The 22,197-nt window shown below is 44.7% G+C and overlaps 1 protein-coding gene across 1 annotated transcript in view; it reads right to left on the bottom strand.

Annotated features, from left to right (window-relative positions):
* Positions 1 to 22,197, bottom strand: part of RAB8B (RAB8B, member RAS oncogene family) — an 87,652-nt gene that overhangs the window by 33,163 nt on the left and 32,292 nt on the right. Inside the window, exons 2-3 of the mRNA XM_033920898.1 lie at positions 17,219 to 17,279; positions 6,193 to 6,253 (exon numbers count right to left, since the gene is read on the bottom strand). Of these exons, the coding sequence (XP_033776789.1) occupies positions 6,193 to 6,253; positions 17,219 to 17,279 (122 nt within the window). The remainder of the gene's footprint in view (positions 1 to 6,192; positions 6,254 to 17,218; positions 17,280 to 22,197) is intronic.

Here is a 22,197-nt window from a genome sequence, read left to right as displayed (position 1 = left end):
CTCGTTGAGGCTCCTTAGAATTGGAAACACACCAAGAAGAAAATCTAGACCACTTCTGGGAGTAGCATTGACGAGTAGCAGGCTTCCTAGAAGTTTCCAAGACCTCCCTCACCGCCTGGGAAAACTGGTGAGGGGTTACGTTGAGAGGAACCAAGCTGTCAGGTGGAGAGACTGCAGGTTGGGATGAAGCAGTGAACCTTGATGTTGAGTAAGCAACGAAGGAAACACTGGAAGAAGGACTGGCTCCCTGCTGCTGAGTTGAAGTAGAAGGGAGAACCAAGGTTGTCTGGGCCACCGAGGAGCAATCAGAATCATGGTGGCATGGTCCGATCTCAACTTGACCAGAGTCTTTTGAATGAGAGGGAATGGGGGGAACGCATACAGGAAGCAATTCCCCCAATCCAGTAGAAAGGCATCTGCCTCGAGACGATGAGGAGTGTAGATCCTGGAGCAAAAAAGAGGCAGCTTGAAGTTGTGGGGAGCCGCAAAGAGGTCTATCTGAGGCGTCCCCCACTGAGCAAAGATCTGATGAAGGGGCCTGGAATGGAAGGTCCACTCGTGAGGCTGGAGAAGCCGACTCAGCTTGTCCACCAAGACATTGTCCTTCCCCTGAATGTAGACAGCTTTGAGGAAGGTGTTGTGGTGAATCACCCAATCCCAGACTCTGAGAGCCTCCTGGCAGAGGGAGGCTGAGCCCGTGCCCCCTTGCTTGTTTACATAATACATGGCGACCTGATTGTCGGTGCGAATGAGGACCACCATGTCGTGCAGTAGATGTTGAAAAGTTTGAAGAGCATTGAAGATGGCTCTGAGCTCCAGAAGATTGATTTGATGGAGTCGGTCCGCACAGGTCCAGAATCCCTGAGTGCGGAGCCCATCCAGATGCGCTCCCCAGGCATAGGTCGAGGAATCGGTTGTGAGAACCTTCTGGTGGGGAGGAGACTGAAACAGCAAACCTCTGGATAGATTCGAAGAGGTCATCCACCAGAGCAGAGACTGCCGAAGAGCAGGAGTGACTGTGATGTGTCGAGACAACGGATCCGACACCTGAGCCCACTGAGAAGCCAGGGTCCACTGAGGAATCCTGAGGTGGAGTCTGGCAAATGGTGTCACATGAACTGTAGAGGCCATGTGGCCCAGGAGGACCATCATGTGTCTCGCCGAGATGGTCTGGCGAGAAGACACAGACTGGCAGAGATGAAGAAGAGCATCCATGCGCTGAGAAGGAAGGAATGCTCTGAGACGAATGGTATCCAGGACGGCCCCGATGAAGGGCAGAGACTGGGTCGGCTGTAGATGAGACTTGGGGAAGTTGATCTCGAATCCCAAACTCTGTAGAAACAGAACCGTGGACAGGGTCGCCGAGAGGACCCCCGAGGCCGAGGGAGCCTTGATCAGCCAGTCGTCGAGGTAGGGGAATACCTGAAGACCCTGGTTCCTGAGTGCTGCGGCCACCACCACCAGACATTTCGTGAAGACTCTGGGAGACGAAGACAGGCCGAATGGAAGCACTCGGTACTGCAGATGGAGATGTCCCACCCGAAATCTGAGGAACTTGCGAGAGGCCGGATGAATTGGGATATGAGTGTAGGCCTCCTTGAGATCCAGAGAGCATAACCAGTCGTTCTGCTCGAGGAGGGGGTAGAGAGAAGCAAGTGTCAGCATGCGAAACCTCTCTTTGACAAGGAATTTGTTGAGGACCCTGAGGTCCAGAATGGGTCGCAGGTCGCCAGTCTTCTTCGGGACAAGGAAGTACCGGGAGTAAAATCCCTGGTTCAGTTGGTCCGTTGGAACCGGCTCCACGGCACGAAGCCGCAGCAAAGCCTGAGCCTCCTGAAGAAGAAGGGCGGTCTGAGTCAAGTTGGAAGGATACTCTCTTGGAGGGTGGTCCGGAGGGACCCGACGGAAATGAAGAGAGTATCCCTCCCTGATGATAGTAAGGACCCAGAGGTCGGTTGTTATGGCCTCCCAGCGATGATAAAAATGGTGGAGGCGCCCTCTGATGGGAAAAACAGGGAGAGGCAGAACGAGGTTGGTTATGCCCTCGACGAGACAGTCAAAAAGGCTGTGTGGTCTTAGGGACAGCAGGCGACTGAGACTTAGGCTGACCCTTCTGGGGAGGCTGACGCTTCGCCGGTTGTCTCGCAGGAGGAGTTTGCCTCGGCTGATAACGCCTCTGATAAATCAACGGTGGACGAGAAGGTCGAGACTGCTGAGGCTTGGGCTTCGGCCGAAGGATAGATTGGAAGGACTTTTCGTGGTCAGACAACTTCTTCGTGACAGTCTCGATGGATTCGTCAAAAAGATCCGCCCCAGCACACGGGACGTTTGCCAGGCGGTCCTGAAGATTCGGGTCCATATCAATGGTCCGCAACCAGGCCAACCGGCGCATTGCCACCGAGCAAGCCGCCGCTCGGGCAGAGAGCTCGAACGCATCATAGGCAGATTGCATCAACTGAAGTAGGAGTTGGGACAACGAAGCAACCACTTCCTCAAACTCAAACCTGGTCTGGGACTCGATGTATGGAGTGAACTTTCGAAGCACAGGTAGAAAAAATTCCAAGTAGGTTGCAAAGTGGAAGTTGTAATTCAGGACTCTAGACGCCATCATCGAATTCTGATAGATGCGTCGCCCAAACTTATCCATGGTTCTGCCTTCGCGGCCCGGAGGTACGGAAGCGTAGACCTGGCCAGGGTGAGACCGCTTGAGCGAGGATTCGACCAGGAGGGATTGGTGCGAAAGCTGAGGACCCTCGAAGCCTTTATGATGTACCGTGCGGTACCGCGAATCCAATTTGCCAGGGACCGCAGGGATAGAGTAAGGAGACTCGAAGCAGCACATGAAGGTCTGGTCGAGGAGCTTATGCAGGGGAAGCCGCAAGGACTCCGCCGGAGGCCGAGGCAAGTGCATGGTATCGAGATACTCTTTGGAATATCGAGACCCCGCATCTAGAGTAATGTCCAAGTCATCCGCCATCTGTCTGAGGAACGATGAAAAGGACAGTTGGTCCGCCGTCGCCAGTCCGCGAGACGGACTAGAAGAAGACGAAGCCTCAGGCTCCAAAGAGGCCTATGAGCAACAGGACAAGTAGAAAACTTCGGGGTCCTCGAACTCCGGGCCCGGAGGAGGAGACCCAGTCGAAGCAGCATACCCCAATCGAGGCAATTTCTTCTGAGGCGAGACGGTTGAGTGTCGAGAGGAATGCTTCGAAGAATGCCTGGACCGATGCCCCTCTCGATGCCTGGAAGGGGATCGAGTCCTTCTGTGCGAGACTGGATCAGACGCTTCCAAGGAGCAGATCGGACTCGATGCCGTCGATCGCAAAGGTGGAAGAGTCGGTGCTTCCCTGGACGTCGCCCAGGCTTGATAGGGAGTTCGGAAGAACTCGTCCTGCTTCTTGCTATGCCCCGGACTGGATGGCCCCGAAGGTGGACGCCACACTGAATCATGGGGCGGAGTAATCGGTTCCAAGGGAGGCAGGTCACTAAACGAGGGTTTCCTCGAGGGAATGGGCTCCAAAGGAGGCATATCACTAAGAGAAGCCCTCCTCGAGGGAATCGTTTCCAAAGGAGGCATAGCACTCTCGGAGGACCTCCTCGAGGACCCAGACACCACTCGCCGCTCCTCCTCGCCGAGCAACGAGGTCGTGCGGCGGGGAGGAGGAGGAGGGGCGGTCCGCCCCTCGAAGCCGAAGCTGGGAGGTCACCCTGGATGGTGGCAATCAGACGAGGCCCCATGGTTTGCATGAGCTCAACGAACAATATGATAGTTTCCATCCTAAGCATTTGAGGAATAACATACCTACAGGACAATTCCTGCGTCTTAGGAGATTATGTTCTACGGTAGAAGAGTATGTGTACAAGGCAGAGGAAGTGAGGCATAGATTTTTATCTAAAGGATACCCGCCATCCGTCCTTAAGAAGGCCTACAAGAGAGGTTTATATGCCAATCGGACTCTGTTGCTGGAATCACAAATCAAACCTGAACCTCGGTCTCTTGTATGTGTCATACCATATTCTATTCACGCTTTTCAAATCAAGAAAATCATAAAACATCATTGGCCCATCATGCAATACCATGACGCTTTCTCCGATGTCCCCAGGTTTGCGTTTTCTAAACCTATGAATCTCAAACAAAAACTCACGCATTCCCAGTTTGTCAGTCATCGTCCTCCACAAACTTCACAGGGTCACCACTCCCCATGCGGCTGTTGCAAGGTATGTCAATACAGCGTCACCATTCAACAGATGTCTCTTGCACCCCATTTTAAGTACACACAACAGAACACGAACTGTAACTCTTGTGGTGTAGTATATGCTATTTCATGTCCTTGCCACCTCATTTATGTAGGATGCACCACTCGCAAGTTGAAACTTCGTATTGGGGAGCATATGAGCCGCATTCGGACTGGGGTTCAGGAAGCCCCTTTGGTCCAGCATTGGCAGCAAGTCAACCATTCTTTGAATGATCTCACATTCACAGTGCTAGATTACATATCTAGCCCCAGAGGTGGTGACACTGCTCGTTTGTTATGGAGGAGAGAACAAAAATGGATATTTAATTTGCATTCCCTTCATCCTGATGGCCTCAATAATGAGATTGAATGGGCAGCTTTTCTCTGACTCTTTTTGGTAGCCCTCTATGATACATTTTTTGTTTTTCTGCAGTATCCACCTTGAAGTTCCGTTCTGTACTCTGCAAATGAATGGATGACGTCATCACGTTCACGCACGGGTGTTCCCCTCCCCCCTCTGTTTTATAAGTCAGAGCGGGTGCGGGCGTTCTCCGTTGCAAGGAACTTTTCAATTTTTGAACCGGTCTGTATCCATATTGTGTCTCCTGTCTAAATTGCCAGCTTCTAACACTTTAGTTTTTTGCACAGTTACAGTTGCTTTTTGAGTTTCAGTGCCTGTATCTTGTGTTTCTTACATTTGTTCTCCTTTGTTGTTGCATTGCAGCTTACAGTTGAAGTTTTCACAATTAGTGATTTTTGATAAAAACTATCTACTTTCGGTTGGCGGGGTCTCCTGAAGCAGTCGCCGAAACGGGGCCACGTCGGGACCCTGGAAAGTTGCTTTTTGCATACAAGCTAAGTACATTCTTTAGCTATGTTTGAATGCAACCACTATCATTGTGCAATTTAAAAATTCTTGCGAATCACCTTATCCAAGTATTGACAATTTTTTTAAATTTTGCACATCCTCAAGAGTTGGACTCGTTTGCTAAAACTATGCTATGATTTGAAAATATAACTCTTGTTTCAAGAGAGGGTCATTTCCTTCTCTTTAGAGTTACAAGCCTCTGAGCAGAGTTATAATGTTTATGAGCCCTTCTCTTGTAGGTTTAATTGACTTGAGTCAGTCTCTTAATTACACTTCAGCCATTTTCTGACTCTTAATTGCTACATTGTCCCTGTGTATTGGAAACAGTGTTGTACAATTGGCTTTCTCAAATTCATCAAGGTCCGTGCAAATTATCTTAGCTCTAAAATATTGGCTGATGGGGAGACTATACTTGAGGCGGTAGGGATGGAAGCTCACAAAATGTAATAGTGTATTCCGAGCCACCGGCTTTCTAAACAGGACCATCTTAATTTGAATATAAGACACAAAGGACTCGAGATACAATTGGGAAAAATATTTAGTACATATGACTTCTTGGCTAAAAGCAGGCAAGATGGTGCTTGAGTAGCCACAAGAGAACTTGCTACTTGCATTATGTATAAATTAAATTCAAAAGTTAATAGCTTACAAAATACTAAGAAAAAAAGACAAAATTGCTGTTGCTGACACATAAAAAATGGATATAGTATACTAGCTATAAGCGAGAAAAAAATTCACTGGAGGAGCATCTCACCACCTCACCCCTTCTCAGCCTAACATTAGCACCCTTCTCCACTCCAGGCACACCTTTGTTTCCTAATCCTTTTACTTCCCTCTGAAAACACTTGTACAGTATTTTCTTTGTCATGCACAGTTTTTAAGAGTGTGTATGTGTATTAACAACCCATACTGTTCTCTAGTGGACATAAGCAAAACTGCACAGACAGAATTGAAAGCTAAGAGTATTCTTCATATGGTCTGTATATACACAGAAATAGCTTCCATTAAACTTCAGCTAATATGATTGCTTTTCGGAACAAACTCAAAGCTATACCTTACCACATATTAAAAATGTGGGCAAACACCTACCATAGCTCCTCGATAATAAGCAGTTGTGATTGTTCGAAACCGTTCCTGGCCTGCTGTGTCCCTAAAAATTGAATTAAAATTGTAAGAGTTCATAACTTTAATTTAAGATACAAGGAATATTAAATAAGTGCAAACATTCTTACAGCACTTGGACATGCTAATAATAGTTTTCCAGTATATTTAGAAGACAGCCATAGGTGCCATTAGAAATACCAAACTATATTTAAAAAAAAAAAATTACTCCTCCCTGATCACAAAGAACATGCTCAATACTGGAGATATTCTAGCACCCACAGAGCTGGATCCTAGTAATATACCAAAGACATTCATTCAAGATCAATACTCAGCGAAATATTTAAAAACCTTCTAGTGTACTACTAGATATCCTTAAATATGGGTAGTATGCCAGTTTACAAATGTTTATTTCTCTGTGGAAAAAAAGGTAGTTGTAGACGTTAAAAAGAAAAATTAAAGGGGCATCCAGCTACTAAAACATAAAAGTTATGCTTTGGAGGGAGGGGAGAAAAGCAGCTGTGGAGTGGTGCTTGCTGGCTGGTAGGGGGCTATATAAAGCGGCAATGGTATGGATAGTGTGCAAGACGTGTTTATGGAGTATAATGTGTTTTTTTCCCTACAAAAATGCCGGCTTTTCATATGGTTCTGGGTAAACTAGTTAGAAGTACATTGGTACCTAGTTAGAAGTACATTGCACCAGTTTGCGAGTGTTTTGCAAGATGAGCAAAACATTCGCAAACTTGGTGTCTCGTAAACCGAGCTTGCCTCGCTGTACGAGCACCCCCCCTGTGATCCGGCATCCCCCCCGCTCGCATTGCCCCCCTCCACTGAGAGCGAGACCAGAAGGCTTTGAGCATGCGCAAATGCTCAAAGCCAGTCCAGCCCAACCCAGACCAGAAGAAGGATGATCTCCGACGCACCGCCCAGCCGCGCCAGAAGAGGGAGGATCTTTGGGCGCCAGCACTGGTGCCAAGTCGGGTAACGGGTGTCATTGACTGCTCGGGAGGGGGGAAAGTAGGATCACGGTGGAGGGGGGGGGGCAATGCGAGCGGTGGGGGGGGGGAGAAGCTGGATCGCGGGGAGGGGTTTGGAACAGCGTCGGATTCCTCAAGGGGGGGGGAGAATGGAGCAGTGCAGGTAGCCTCGTGGGGGGGGAGGAGGTGGAACCAATCAAAGCAGTTTCCCTTACTTCCTATGGGGAAACTTGCTTTGATATACGAGCAATTTGGTTTACGAGCATGCTTCTGGAACGAATTATGCTTGTAAACCAAGGTTCCACTGTACATATGAAAGTTAAGGCCACGCCCACTAGAAGTGTACAAAAAAGTTGGTGAATAAAAATCTGAATACGGATGTAGCCAAGGCCAGAAAAACACACTACAGATTAATATTAAGGAAAAGCATAATAATATTATTCTCTGTATGTACTTTGCTATTAAGCCAGACCATAGAGGAAATCAGGTAATGCGTAACATACTTCTAGAGGTATTAAGAACTCCATCTTGAGTTAGTGACTCCATTTTGTGTCAGTGACTTTCTGTCTCTGTCTGTTCTTTGTTCTATCTGAGTCTTCCCGCCTTGAGCCTCGTGGCTCTAATTAATACCAGATCTCTCAGTCTGGCTTGTGGAACATATAGGGTTTCATATTTTTGAATACAGATAGTTATATGTATTAAATATGAATGAAATATGTTATGTGGATTTATGGATGGATGGGGCCCTGAATGTGTGTGATATGTGGCATGAATGATATGTGATGGAATGATTTGTACTTAATTTTATATATTTTAAATCTGAAGAAACTTTAAGGAGAAATCCTAAGAGGCAACATCTGGAAAGAGTTAGAGCCAGAAACACTATACCAGTCTTTGAGAGACTCAGAGCAGGAAGGGTCAGCAGGTTTGACCTCCAGCATAGGAGGGAGGGGGAGTAGGCCTCCTCCTTCTTCTGGTGCTGACAGGGACATGAATTTATCAGCAGATGCTGAAGAGAAATGCAGGCTGACTAACACTGACGAACTGTCTGATTTAAGTTTTGAGAATGACAAAAAGGGTATTTGGTATGTTATAATGGTTTTAGGCATATTTAGAAAGTTAAGGTAAACAAAAATATGATTTGTGAAACTTTATTTCGATGTCAAAAGGAAGTTCTTTGTTTAAACCTACGGACACTCTCTATTAGCCAATTGGCTGACAAATGTGATGTCAGACTAGACAGAAAATATATATTGGTGAACAGCTATTATAGGTTGGGAATTCTTTGTCAGAAATGCCAGTGTTTGGCGCCTGTAAAGACTCCTACCGATAACGCAAATAATCTTTTGATGAATGTTATGGAAATAAATAAAAATACATTTTATTTGTGAAACCTTTTGCGTCATGTGCCATCATTCATATACACTTTACCCACCTATGAGCAAACCTGGCTGCTCAGCAGCACATGGAGGTAGAGAATCTAGTTTTCCAGCAACATCACTGGTTTGTAAGCTAGGTCCCCCTGAACTTTCCAGTATTCTACTGCCAAAGTAGTGTAAGATCCTTGGTACCACCCAAGCTCCCATCTACCTATGCAGCATAAAGAACTGAAGAAAATAAGTGATACACTAGTTGAATCCCAAATAGCCAAAGTCTTTCCAAGCAGGTCTCAGACTAGTATGGCAGGACTTAAGGAATTAACAGGAAGTAATAAAATATCTCCTTCCTTACAGTCTTTGCCACACCAGTAAGAACAACTAGATTTATTCAAGCAGAATCTCACAGGGAGGGTGAATACAAAGCCCCATGAATCACTGCTCTGTCAAAGGCTGCCTGCTCTCTGGCTAGTACATCAACTCTGTAGTACTTTGCAAAAAGGAGTGAAGCAAGGACCAAGTCGCTACCATGCAAATATCCTCAGCCAATCCTACAGGCAGGCCTCTGCCCAAATGGAATGAAGTTCAGGCTCCTCAGCACCCATTTGTTTTAGAAAATATAAGCAGCCTCCGATAGTTGCTTTGATCTGCTAAGAAATGAAAGCTTTAGAACTGCTACACTCCTGCTTGGCCCATGGAAGAGTATAAAACAAGTGGTCCAACAGCCAAAAGGAATTAATTCCTGTAAATGGTGGAGCAAGGCTCTCTGCACATTCATTGTGTGTAGTTTGCTGGAGTGCCCATTAGAGTCACATTAAAAGATGAAGAGGAAAATCTCCTTGTTAACACGAAATGAAGAAATTACCTTGGGCAAACAAACAAAAAAAGAAATGGCACTATACAGATGGAGACTAAATCCTCCAAAAAGGAAGGAAATGAGTTGCATCAGGATAAAGCCTGTAGCTCAGAGACCCTGCACATAGGGTTTCTAGTTGCTATTGTGTCTAAGTATGGTCCTTTATGAAGACCACCTGAAATGATTCAAAGGATGGCCCTGACAAAACATTAAGGATAAGATTCAGGTTCCACAAAGGCAACAGGAGTCTGACAGGAGAATGTAAAGACATGTCGCTTCATCACAGCGATATCGTCCTGTGTTGCTATAGAGGTCAACAACTCTAAAGCAGGCAAGTGCTGCCAGCTGGATTATCAAAGGAGCTTAGAGCTAAAAGCTTTACTCAAAGCCCCTCTGGAAGAACTCAAACATCTGGGACCTGTGCTTTTCAGGGTAAAATGTGCACACCAATGTTCAAAAGGTTCTCCAGACACACACAGGCTAGTAAAGTTGAGGATTTCCAGGCCCCGAGTAGGGTGTAGATGAGAGGGTAAGAGACCTCACCCTCATGAGTCACTTCCTCAAAAAAGCCAAGCTCTAAGCCAGAAGAGATTTAGATTTGTCATCTCCCTCACCCCCCTCACCCCCACCTCAGGAGGCTCTGGACCCTTGGGAGAGGAACCTAACAGAGTGGTCTTACTAGGTCAGATCAAGGATCCATCTAGTCCAGTATCTTATTTCCAACAGTAGCCAGTCTAGATCTTAAGTACTTGATAAAGTCCCAAAACATTGTAAGATTTACATGCTTCTTAATTCCAGGAATAAGCAGTAAAACAACCAAGATGAGATCTGCATAACAAGGCCTCAGAGGCCAATCCTAAGCAATGAGAACTAGAAAATGTCTGTATGTAATATGTAAAACAGCAGAAAGGTAGTATATCAAGAACCGCATAAACATACATAAATTACAAACAAAAGGGTGGCAAGACACCCTGCACAGAACTCTCCCAATAGGTGGCTAGGGAAGAAAATGTATAGCAGTGCTGGCTGGTGTACTCCTACACCAGACAGTGCCAATGCCAGCCAAGCCAACCTCTCCCACAACTGAAAGACTGGTCCATTTTATTGTTGTGCCTAGAAACCAACAGGGTGAACACCAAGCGGGCCTCCAGTAATTAGAAAGCTGAAAACAACTTGGCTCCCAATCGCCCACATCCAGAGTAAGCCAGCTGAGAAAATTCACCTAAACATTGACATAACACAATGTGGACTATTGGGAGTGTCGACAGATGTCTCTCTGCTCAAAATCAGATGGCTATCACAGCCTCTAGCACCTCTGTAGCATTGTCAATGTCACACAAGCTACCCTTTCTTGGGCAAGTGAGAGGAACTTCAGAAACACCAAGTGAATGTTCCTTGTTTTCAGAAAATTGATAGACCAGGCAGCTTCCTGGGTAGTCTAGAGCCCCTGTGCCACCTGAGACCCACAATGTGCCCCCACAACTTAAGAGACTGGTATTGGTGGTTACCACAATCCAGTCTAGAGGGTTTAGGAGATTTCTTTAAGATGGGATGAGTGGCCTGACTAGGATAGGTAGCAGGTCTTTGAAGTCCTGTGATCTCAGCAACCATTATGACAACATCACCATTTGCAGAAGGTCTCATGTGCACTTGTGTCCATGGGACCACCTCCAGCATTGCTGCCATTAAATCCAGCAGCTAGATGTAATCCCAGGTCTATGGTGCCTGCATCACACACCTGCGCATCTGAGCCTGCACCTTGAGCAAAATGTTCCTGTCGAAGAGGGCTCCCAGATACTACAGGTGCTGGAAAAGGATCAGGTGGTTCTTTGGCAAATTCACCACCCAACCCTGGGATTCCATCAGCTGAACTACTTGCTATGTGGCTGCTTGGGATTCCACTTTAAAGACCACTCTGATCAGTCAGGTGCAGCTTAGCCACCACTAATCATCTTGGAGATTGTGCATGGTATTGGTCTCTAAGCTGAAAAGCAGAGCTCGAAACTGAAGTGCTGCCCTAGAACACCCTGATAGTGTTATAGTAACATAGTAGATGATGGCAGATAAAGACCTGAATGGTCCATCCAGTCTGCCCAACCTGATTCAATTAAAAAAAATTTTTTTTTTTTTTCTTCTTCTTAGCTATTTCTGGGCAAGAATCCAAAGCTTTACCCGGTACTATGCTTGGGTTCCAACTGCTGAAATCTCTGTTAAGACTTATTCCAGCCCATCTACACCCTCCCAGCCATTGAAGCCCTCCCCTGCCCATCCTCCACCAAACGGCCATACACAGACACAGACCGTGCAAGTCTGCCCAGTAACTGGCCTAGTTCAATATTTAATATTATTTTCTGATTCTAAATCTTCTGTGTTCATCCCACGCTACTTTGAACTCAGTCACAGTTTTACTCTCCACCACCTCTCTCGGGAGCGCATTCCAGGCATCCACCACCCTCTCCGTAAAAGTAGAATTTCCTAACATTGCCCCTGAATCTACCACCCCTCAACCTCAAATTATGTCCTCTGGTTTTACCATTTTTCTTTCTCTGGAAAAGATTTTGTTCTACGTTAATACCCTTTAAGTATTTGAACGTCTGAATCATATCTCCCCTGTCTCTCCTTTCCTCTAGGGTATACATATTCAGGGCTTCCAGTCTCTCCTCATACGTCTTCTGGCGCAAGCCTCCTATCATTTTCGTTGCCCTCCTCTGGACCGCCTCAAGTCTTCTTACGTCTTTCGCCAGATACGGTCTCCAAAACTGAACACAATACTCCAAGTGGGGCCTCACCAATGACCTGTACAGGGGCATCAACACCTTCTTCCTTCTACTGACTACGCCTCTCTTTATACAGCCCAGAATCCTTCTGGCAGCAGCCACTGCCTTGTCACACTGTTTTTTCGCCTTTAGATCTTCGGACACTATCACCCCAAGGTCCCTCTCCCCGTCCGTGCATATCAGCTTCTCTCCTCCCAGCATATACGGTTCCTTCCTATTATTAATCCCCAAATGCATTACTCTGCATTTCTTTGCATTGAATTTTAGTTGCCAGGCATTAGACCATTCCTCTAACTTTTGCAGATCCTTTTTCATATTCTCCACTCCCTCTTCGGTGTCTACTCTGTTACAAATCTTGGTATCATCTGCAAAAAGGCACACTTTTCCTTCTAACCCTTCAGCAATGTCACTTACATACATATTGAACAGGATTGGCCCCAGCACTGAACCCTGAGGGACACCACTAGTCACCTTTCCTTCCTCCGAGCGACTTCCATTAACCACCACCCTCTGGCGTCTGTCCGACAGCCAGTTTCTGACCCAGTTCACCACTTTGGGTCCTAATTTCAGCCCTTCAAGTTTGTTCAACAGCCTCCTATGAGGAACTGTATCAAAGTCTTTGCTGAAATCCAAGTAAATTACATCTAGCATATGTCCTCGATCCAGCTCTCTGGTCACCCAATCAAAAAATTCAATCAGGTTCGTTTGGCACGATTTACCTTTTGTAAAGCCATGTTGCCTCGGATCCTGTAACCCATTAGATTCAAGGAAATACACTATCCTTTCTTTCAGCAACACTTCCATTATTTTTCCAACAACTGAAGTGAGGCTCACCAGCCTGTAGTTTCCTGCTTCATCCCTGTGACCACTTTTATGAATAGGGACCACATCCGCTCTCCTCCAATCCCCAGGAATCACTCCCGTCTCCAGAGATTTGTTGAACAAGTCTTTAATAGGACTCGCCAGAACCTCTCTGAGCTCCCTTAGTATCCTGGGATGGATCCCGTCTGGTCCCATCGCTTTGTCCACCTTCAGTTTTTCAAGTTGCTCATAAACACCCTCCTCCGTGAACGGCGCAGAATCTATTCCATTTTCTCGTGTAACTTTGCCAGACAATCTCGGTCCTTCTCCAGGATTTTCTTCTGTGAACACAGAACAGAAGTATTTGTTTAGCACATTTGCTTTCTCCTCATCACTCTCCACATTCCTTCCACAAAATCTAATGGACATGAGAAACTTGCCTGGGCAATCAGAGGTGCTGATGGAGTTTAGAGTCTCCATTCTTAATCTGGGAACATTGACCTCTTTGAGGTCAAGAAAGGGCTTGAAGGCCCCATCTTTCTTTGATACCATGAAATGGATAAAATAATGACCACTTCCCTGTTCTACAGGCAGGACTGGTTCCATCACTTTCAAGAGGAGCAGATGCTGAAGTGTGTCCACCACGTCTTGGTGCCTTATGGTCAACCCATAAAAGGAAATCATGAAGACATTGGGAGCCATTAACATCTAGCATTTATTCTTAACTGATCACTTCCAAAACCCACCATCTATGGTGATGCGGGCCCACTCATGGTGAAAAAGAAAAAGGCTGCCTTCCACCTAAAACAATGAGGAGCCTGACCATTCTTGTACCAACTGCCACATCAGAGGAACCTGACCTACCCAACTTTCTAGGCCCACAAAAAGGGCCTACCAGACTCAGATGCATCTTGTGTGTGCCTAGACAAGCAAAATCACCCAAGATCTTTAGCATGAGCCTTGCCTGCCCCTGAATGGGCTTCTGGTGCTCTTCAGAGGAGCCTGAAAGATATGCTGCCCCCCCCGGGGTCCCTGACTACCTTTCCTCAAGGTCCTCAAACCCTGCCCCCCAAAAAAAACAAACAAAAAAAACCAACCCAACACCGCTCTCTAAAGAGAAGCCTATTCAAATACAGCTTTGAAGCCGTATCTGCCACCCAGTGTTTTTATCACAACCACTTCCTGCTTACCACCACTGAAGCAACCAAGCAGAAGCAGATCCAGACCAAGTCATAAAGATCCAGACCAAGCCAAAAAAGTAGTTCATTACTATCCATGCAACCTCAGGGGACTCCGAACTGCTGCAACCAGTTTAAATCCTTGGCCATGTAACAACCACCTTCCCACAAACACATTAAGACACCTGCACCCCAATAGATGCTGAGGCAGCCTGCTTTAGCAGCTGCTCCACCTTTTCATATAATATCTTCCTTGAAAGCTGACTTCCTTCCACAGGGACAGTGGTCACCAAGACATTTATCTTGGGAACTCTCCAAGCTGCTGAGAGGCAGGGGATATAGCCTCTCCAGGGCTCTTGCAATCTTCAAGGTTCCTTCAGGGTAATCCTACTCTGCCAACATCATGCAGGGGAGAGTCCTGTAGAACAGGAAGACCTTGGAGATCTGCCTTGAGCTACCCAACCCTCCAGATTCCTGCAGACCTATGAACAACTGGACTCCTGCAAGTTCTTCGAGCTCCACTGGGTACAGGCTTTCAGTTTCTCTTTTCTTTTTTTAAAGCTTTATTTCTCTGTCAGATAAGGAAATAATACCACACTAAGCCAGATTTTAAAACCCCCCAAATATGAACCAGTACTGTAGGAAGTCCCGGGGAACACTAATGGAGTGACAGGGAGGACAAGGGAGGATGGAGACTTAGTCCTTCACTAGCACAGACCCCTTGGTGATGGCTTGTGGCTCTGGAGAACAGGCTCTGTGCTTGACTGGATCAATGGACCAAGGACATGAGCAAGGCCATTTAGGCTCAACCACAAACCACTGGTCTCAGCTAGTGAACCAGGGAGCTAGGCTTAGACCTGCTGTACTAGCCAGAATGATCTTACCATCTGCTACAGGTAACAAAATATTCAAAAGTTCCAGGGATCACCAGCCTACATATCAGAGACGTCACTGAACATCTCAGGGATTGATGTTCAAAGTCACATGCAGATAGGCCCACAATGCAATAGTAATGCAAAAAAATTGTGCAGTGAAGCTTGAAGCCATCACATTAAAAATTTTATACACCATTAAATTGCACTATTAAAAGCAGAAAGTAGGGTAGGAATGTGCCAGACACATATGCATAAAATGTTTTGCACTAAGCATAGCTTTGGGGCAAATGTCCAGACAAAAATAGAAGTCTTGGCTCACAAATATTACTAGCACATGGAATTTTTGAAAGGCACAGAAGAGGATGTGTGCTTTTACTTTTGGTTTTGCTCAAACACACACATTTGTTCCTTCCTATCTTTTCTCTAAGACTTGTTGGAAACCTTCCATTTGTAAAAGACAAAAGCGGCAGTTCAGTGTGTGGAAAAATTGACAAGAAAACCAAGGCCCTGATGTACCCAACTACTGGGAGCACATACATGTGGTTAGCACCAGGTGTACGAACATGTTGTGCACCAATTGCTCGGAAGGCTCAAGTGAAGGTGCTAACATGCATATTACAGATTGTCACAAATTGTATTGAAATGTATTTAAATGGGATGTTAAGGAGGCCAGTTAGCACTCCTTTGTAATGCACAGATGGAAGTGATATAATGCAAAGAAGAAAATGATGGGCCTTGAACACCAAAATGTTTTTGCTAGGTAAGGTGCAGCATTGAAAGTTCTGAGCTGCTCTCAAAACATCTGTACTTAAGCCCTCTGAGCAATTGGCACACGAAAACAGTGTGTGCGCTCATCTGATGTTAACCACATGTTTGTTCCCAGCTACTGCAAACACATCAGGGCCTCGGTTCTCTATCTCCATTTGCTAGTACGAAGGAAAACACAACCCAATTGCACTGACTGGTGTGACAATAAGAATTTACCACGATTTTAACTCAAGAAGCACACACTATTTATAAAATAACAAGCATTAGAAACATAGAAACATAGAAAGTGACGGCAGAAAAAGGCCGAGGCCCATCGAGTCTGCCCACACCGCTGACCCACCCCCCCTATTTAATCACTCTCTGATGACCTTTCCCTCCTAGAGATCCGACATGAGTATCCCATCTGTTCTTAAAATCCGGCACGCTGCTGGCCTCGATCACCTGCACTGGGAGCTTGTTCCAGCTGTCAACCACTCTTTCGGTGAAGAAGTATTTCCTGGTGTCGCCATGAAACTTCCCGCCCTTTATTTTCAGCGGGTGTCCTCTTGTGGCGGAGGGTCCTTTAAGAAGGAAAATATCATCTTCTCCCTCGATACGACCAGTGACATACTTAAACGTCTCAATCATGTCTCCTCTCTCCCTGCGTTCTTCGAGAGAGTATAGCTGCAATTCGTTCAGTCTTTCTTCGTATGATAGATCTTTAAGCCCCGAGACCATCCTGGTGGCCATCCGCTGTACCGACTCGACTCTCAGTACATCTTTACGGTAATGTGGCCTCCAGAATTGTACGCAGTACTCCAGATGAGGCCTCACCTCATTGAAGGTCAAAAACACACTTTGGGACCTCCTGTCCTGGAAAACTTATGTTGCAATAAAACTTTTATCTATTCTTCTGGAAAAGACACTACAGTTATTTCTTAGAGCACAGACTTGTAAATAAGAAAGGAAGAGTAAAATTATTTCAGGGTTTTTTTTGTTGTTTTTTTAAAAAAATTTTGCTAAGACTGCTGGCATACTGTTTATGGAAAAAAAAATAACAGTCCCTGGAAATTAGAAAATTTTTGCCCCAATACAAACTTCAGTTTGAAAATGTTATCTTTGATTTTGTATGTTTGCATATCCACAATAACTACATCAGCGAATAAAAGGCTCAGGGCCTCTTTTATGAAGCCGTACTAGCCAAGTGCCGCGTGGCAAAAGCTCCAAAGCCCTTTAAATCCCTATGGACTTTGGGGCATTTACTATAGCAGCCTGCGCTATTGGGGCTTGATAAGAGGCTTTCAAAGTATCTTGGTGATATGTGCAGTAATGTTTATTGCAAAACAAAATATAACTTTGGCCTACAGATCTTTCATGCCACAGAAGAGTTTGGTTTCATCTTTTATTTAGACAAAAACAAACCTTACCATATCTGAAGTTTGATTTTCTTTCCATCAAGTTCTATAGTTCTAATTTTGAAGTCAATGCCTGACCAAAAAGAAAAAAAAAAGTGCATTAAATAAGCATGCCTGTTACAATTAATCTAAGACACAGTTAATGTAATAATGTACAGTAACAAAATCAGAAACATTGCTTGACATAATGTGTTCTCATTACAAAAAAAATAGTAAACTTCTAGATCCATTACATCTGGCAATAAATTTCTCTTTTGGAAACCAGAAAAATCCTCACTGCTTCAAATACACACATAGGTCCACATTCGGTATAGAAAATGGACTTCATGTTCTTCCTGAAACGAGAGCCATCTTGTCAAATGGGTGCACAGCTAAAATTCTAAAGCGTCAGCTTCTGGCATTCAGATTTTATTAGAATAACCAACATTCTAAGTCCAGGCTATTGGGGGTTTCCATCATTGTCTCCTAAACTGTCTTGTAATTAATGGATATATTTCTTTATTAATATACCAATACTTGGATCCATATTTTTAAGTTTGTGGCCTAAATAATCTAAACTATTTCTTTTCCCTACATTACTGTATTAAGTGATGTTAGGTTTATTAATTTCCTTTGATTAATGGTGTAAATCAAGTACTCAAGTATTGAAGTGTACTCAAGTATTGAAGTGCTTGTTTAATAATTTGAAAATTGAATAAATAAATAAGTACAAAAAAAAGAATAACCAACATTCTTACTGTTTGCCATAGTGATATTATATGCTTATAAGAATAATTCTCCATCAATAATAATAATAACAACTATTTTTATATACCACAAACAGTTCAGAGTGGTTTACAGAGGAAGAGACTGTATACTAGTACTGCCCGATTCGAATCGGTTCACCGATTCTAATCAGGTGAATCGATTCGAATCGGTTCGTTTCTGTTAAAAAAAAAAAAAAAATGCACTCACCGATTCAGCCCCGATTGAAGTTCATTCTTTTTTTCATCGCCGGCCACCAGACTCGTTCCCATCTAATGTAACTTCCGGTTTTGTGAAAGGACATGGGAGCGTTGAGGGGGGAGCGAGCAGACCTCGTGCAGCAGACCTCAAAAGCTAACGGTATTTTTTGCTGGCTCTCTCTCCGCATTTCTCCTCTCTTCCCCGCGATTCCACATCGAGTAAGTAAATGAACCGGCAGGGGTGGCTGAGAATCGGCAGGGGGGCTGGTGAGTCTTGGCTGGGGATGGAAGCTGGGAATCGGCAGGGAGGGCTGGTGAGTATTGGGGACTGGGGATGGAAGCTGGGAATCGGCAAGGAGGCTGGTGAGTCTGGGGGGCTGGGGATGGAAGCTGGGAATTTTTGATATGATATTGCCTTGGTTAAATAAAATGTTTTAAACTTAAAAAGCTGTGTCATAACAGTGAATCAAATCGAAAAATCGATTCAACAGGGTGAATCGAATCGAAATATTTTTCTCTGAATTGGGCAGCACTACTGTATACAGACAATGATATCACAAAAAAAAAAAACTTTCAAAATTAAATTAGCATAAGATTAATCAAATTTTTCCTGGAAGTGTTTTAGAAGTTCATCAAGGCAGAAATGAAGTCAGAGGAATTTATCAAAGAGATAAGTTTTGATTGACTTCCTAAAAGTTTGTTAAGAAAGTGGGTTTGAGATAAAGTTGATTAAACATTTATTCCATTTGGCCTGCTTGGAATGATAATGTTCTATCGAGGAATCTCTTATAGATACAGCCCTTCAAGGATGGAAAAGCGAACAAGTAGGCACTACATATACAAGTTGTGCCTGCAAATTCGAAATGATGAAGATATAGTCCACTCTTTAAAAATGATATATTTTATAAAGAGATATTAATTTAGGGAAAGCCTTGCCAGTTTCAAAGCTTAACTCTGTATAATATATATAATAAAGAACAGAAACTTAGGGAATTTTATTTTTACCACAGAGCAGATTTATTTATAAGATCAGGCAGGTAAAACTGTAGATGCAGTTACAAATTTAGGGTTCTTACATAAGGAACAATGTGCCACAAGACAAAACATTGCTAAAGAAGCAGAATGAGTAATTTAGCTGGATTAGAAAGTTACTCACTATGATACAGGCCTTTGCTGATAGATTCAGTTGCAGATGAGAGCTCCTGGCAGAGCTGGGCACATGGCCTGTTGATTATCCGGTAGAGAGAGCACGTGTTTCCAATGATGGTCCAAAAAAGAGAGAATATGGGTGAATCTTCATGCTTTATGGATTCTGAGGAATTGAAGTATGGTAGGCAGGAATCTAAAAGCAGTGTCCAATCCTTGAGGCTGACATAGTATTGTCCAATCCCAGAGCAGAATTTCAATTCAAAACTTTTTTTTCCTGTTTCCGATTGTATGAGGTTATCTGATTGATTATTAATTGTGACTTGGATTGGCCTCCATGAAGACGGGATACTGAGTTGGATCCAGTGGTCTGATCCAGTAAGGCTATTCTTATGTTATCTGGCTTTGTCCAGGGCAGTGGATAATTGAATTATGATGGTGTCTTCGCTAAGTTAAAGACAAGCATTGTTTTAAAACTGCAAGCGAATAGCTATCCCTCCAGTCTTGAGTGGCTTAGGATCTGCTATGTATAGGGCCCAATTAGATTTTAATAGTGTCCCAATACTTACCCTCTGTTTTACTAAGGTGCGCTAATCGAATTAGCGCACGATAAACACTAACATGTCCATAGACTAACATTAGCATTAGCTTGCACTAATCAGTTAGTGCACTTTAGTAAAACAGGGACTAAGTATTGTTCTTGCAGACTGGGGTAGTTCACACTGTTGCTTGATTGAATATAGTGTGAGGAAATAACGGGGCACATACCCTGCCATTCTTTGTTCTCCACTTACAGCAGATGGCAGTTTCTTATTCAAATCAGAAATACACTTATTTCAAGCAATAATTTCTATAATTGCTACATCTTGCCAAAATTAATCATATTTTGGCTGAGGCAATAATTTGTACTTTAAAACCAGCATAATTAATCATATCATGCTACAGTGAAGGGGGAAGGGGATTTCCCCCAAAAGGCCTCAGGCCAGGACCATTTTTCCTTCTCTTTGAAGAACGGATAGCAAGCATTACCTAGTCCATTAGCATCAGAATTGGACACTGACCAGACATTCTTCTAGAAAAAGTAAAATAAGCTACTCTCAGTTAAGTGGAATTCACTGAACCCTTGAGGGCCACAAACAGGTTATATCTTCAGGGTACACCTAATATGCATGAGAGATCTGTATACAATAGAAGTAATATGAATGCATTTCTCCCCACATATTTACTATATGAGGGGTACCCAGAAAATACAATCTGTGTGTGCTTCAGGGACTGGAAGTAAATACTACAGCTCTAAGATACAGTTAGCAATAGGACTCGGATGACCGACTCCTTGTTTTGGACAATGACTAGCTTTCTAGTGTGTCAGGAATTGGCTTATGGTGGCTTTTCTGGTTGAATGAAGGGTGGAGGTGGAGAGGTTATTGCTGTCTGGCTTACTGGTAAGCAGCAGCTGCAGTTTACTGGATACTTTGCAGGGAAGGCCAGATGGTGCTTTTGTAGTTTGAAATCTCAGCAGCCTTTGAAATGGTTGATCATGATATTTTGATGTGTAAACTAGCTAGATTAGGAATCACTAAATGTATTTCAATGGTTTAATAATTTCTAAGAAGCATTAGAATAATTAAGAATGATGAATCATCTTTAAAAATTTCTTATACACAGCAAATCTACCGTATTTTTCGCTCCATAAAACGCACCCACCTCTAGAAGAGGAAAAACCAAGAACAAAAATTCTGAACCAAATGGTGTGCCCTATACCCTGTCCCCCCTCTGGTGGTCTAGTGATAGGCCGGGACAGGGTCCAGAGCACATCTAGTGGTAGGCACGTCTAATGGTAGGCAGCCTGAACCCAGCCCCAAACCAGCCAGCCAGCCCCAAGCCAGCCCCCCCAAGTACCTTTTTAAATTCTGCCCAGCAACTTCAGCCGGCTTCTCTCCCTCCCTGCCTTCTCTCTTTCGGGCTTCTCAATTCCCAGCCTTGACGGGTAATTTCTTCCAGGCATAGTGGGCAGCTGGATGAAAGGAAGGAAGCCTGGAATTGGCCATGGAGAAGGATAAAGCTAAGAGCAGCTAATGTGAGGAAGAGGGTTCAACGGGAGGTAGTGAAGCAAATGGTTGCCAATTTGAGGGTGATTCTACATAGAGGAGCAGCCGCTTATCGTGTACTAGAGCCAGTGCAAATGGCACGGCCTAGACGGGCTCCAGGCGAACGCGTGCAGCCTTTCTGAATGCGAGATCAGCACGTGTCTCAAGCCTCCTGGTCCTGGCGGTGTGGGGCGAAAGTGTGTCAGCGGAAGGGTGTGCAGCAATGGATGTTGAGCAGCAGCGGTGGCATCGCTTCCTGCTCTGCCGCTTGTTTTCCTGGGCTGTGAGGGAAGGAGCGGAAGTGGATCAGAGAGATGGCCTTCGCACGTAAGCAGAACCGAGGGCCCATGGGATGACGGCTGTCTCCCGCCTTTGTGTACCGGACTCCTCCTCCTGGGGCTTGGCTCTTCAGCCCCGTGCGAAGACTTCCTCTCCCTAGTCAAAGGTGGGGATCCGTGCTGCTGATCTCTGCGAAAAGGGAGGACGACGTCGAGGGGGGACGACTATGGACGGGCGGGTTTAAAAAGGTGGTGTGGCGGGGTAACAAAAATTGCACCTTCGCTTCATAAGACACACCGAGATTTCCACCCACTTTTGGGTGGGAAAAAAGTGTGTCTTATGGAGCAAAAAATATCTAAAGTTTTAATTCAGAAAAATGCCTGAGAAAACAGATGTGCTTTAAAAAGTTTTCCAAATAAACTCAAAGACCTCAATCTTTCTCAATTCCTTTGGGAGTTCCATAACTAATGTAATTTAATCTAAGATTTCTGAGTTGCACTACTAGGTTCAAGGCTAGCTACACACACAATTTTAG

Source organism: Geotrypetes seraphini, chromosome 14, assembly GCF_902459505.1.
Source record: "Geotrypetes seraphini chromosome 14, aGeoSer1.1, whole genome shotgun sequence".
Taxonomy (NCBI): Eukaryota; Metazoa; Chordata; class Amphibia; order Gymnophiona; family Dermophiidae; genus Geotrypetes; species Geotrypetes seraphini.
Note: the sequence above shows the minus strand (reverse complement) of the source record. Positions and strands in the feature narration are given on the sequence as shown.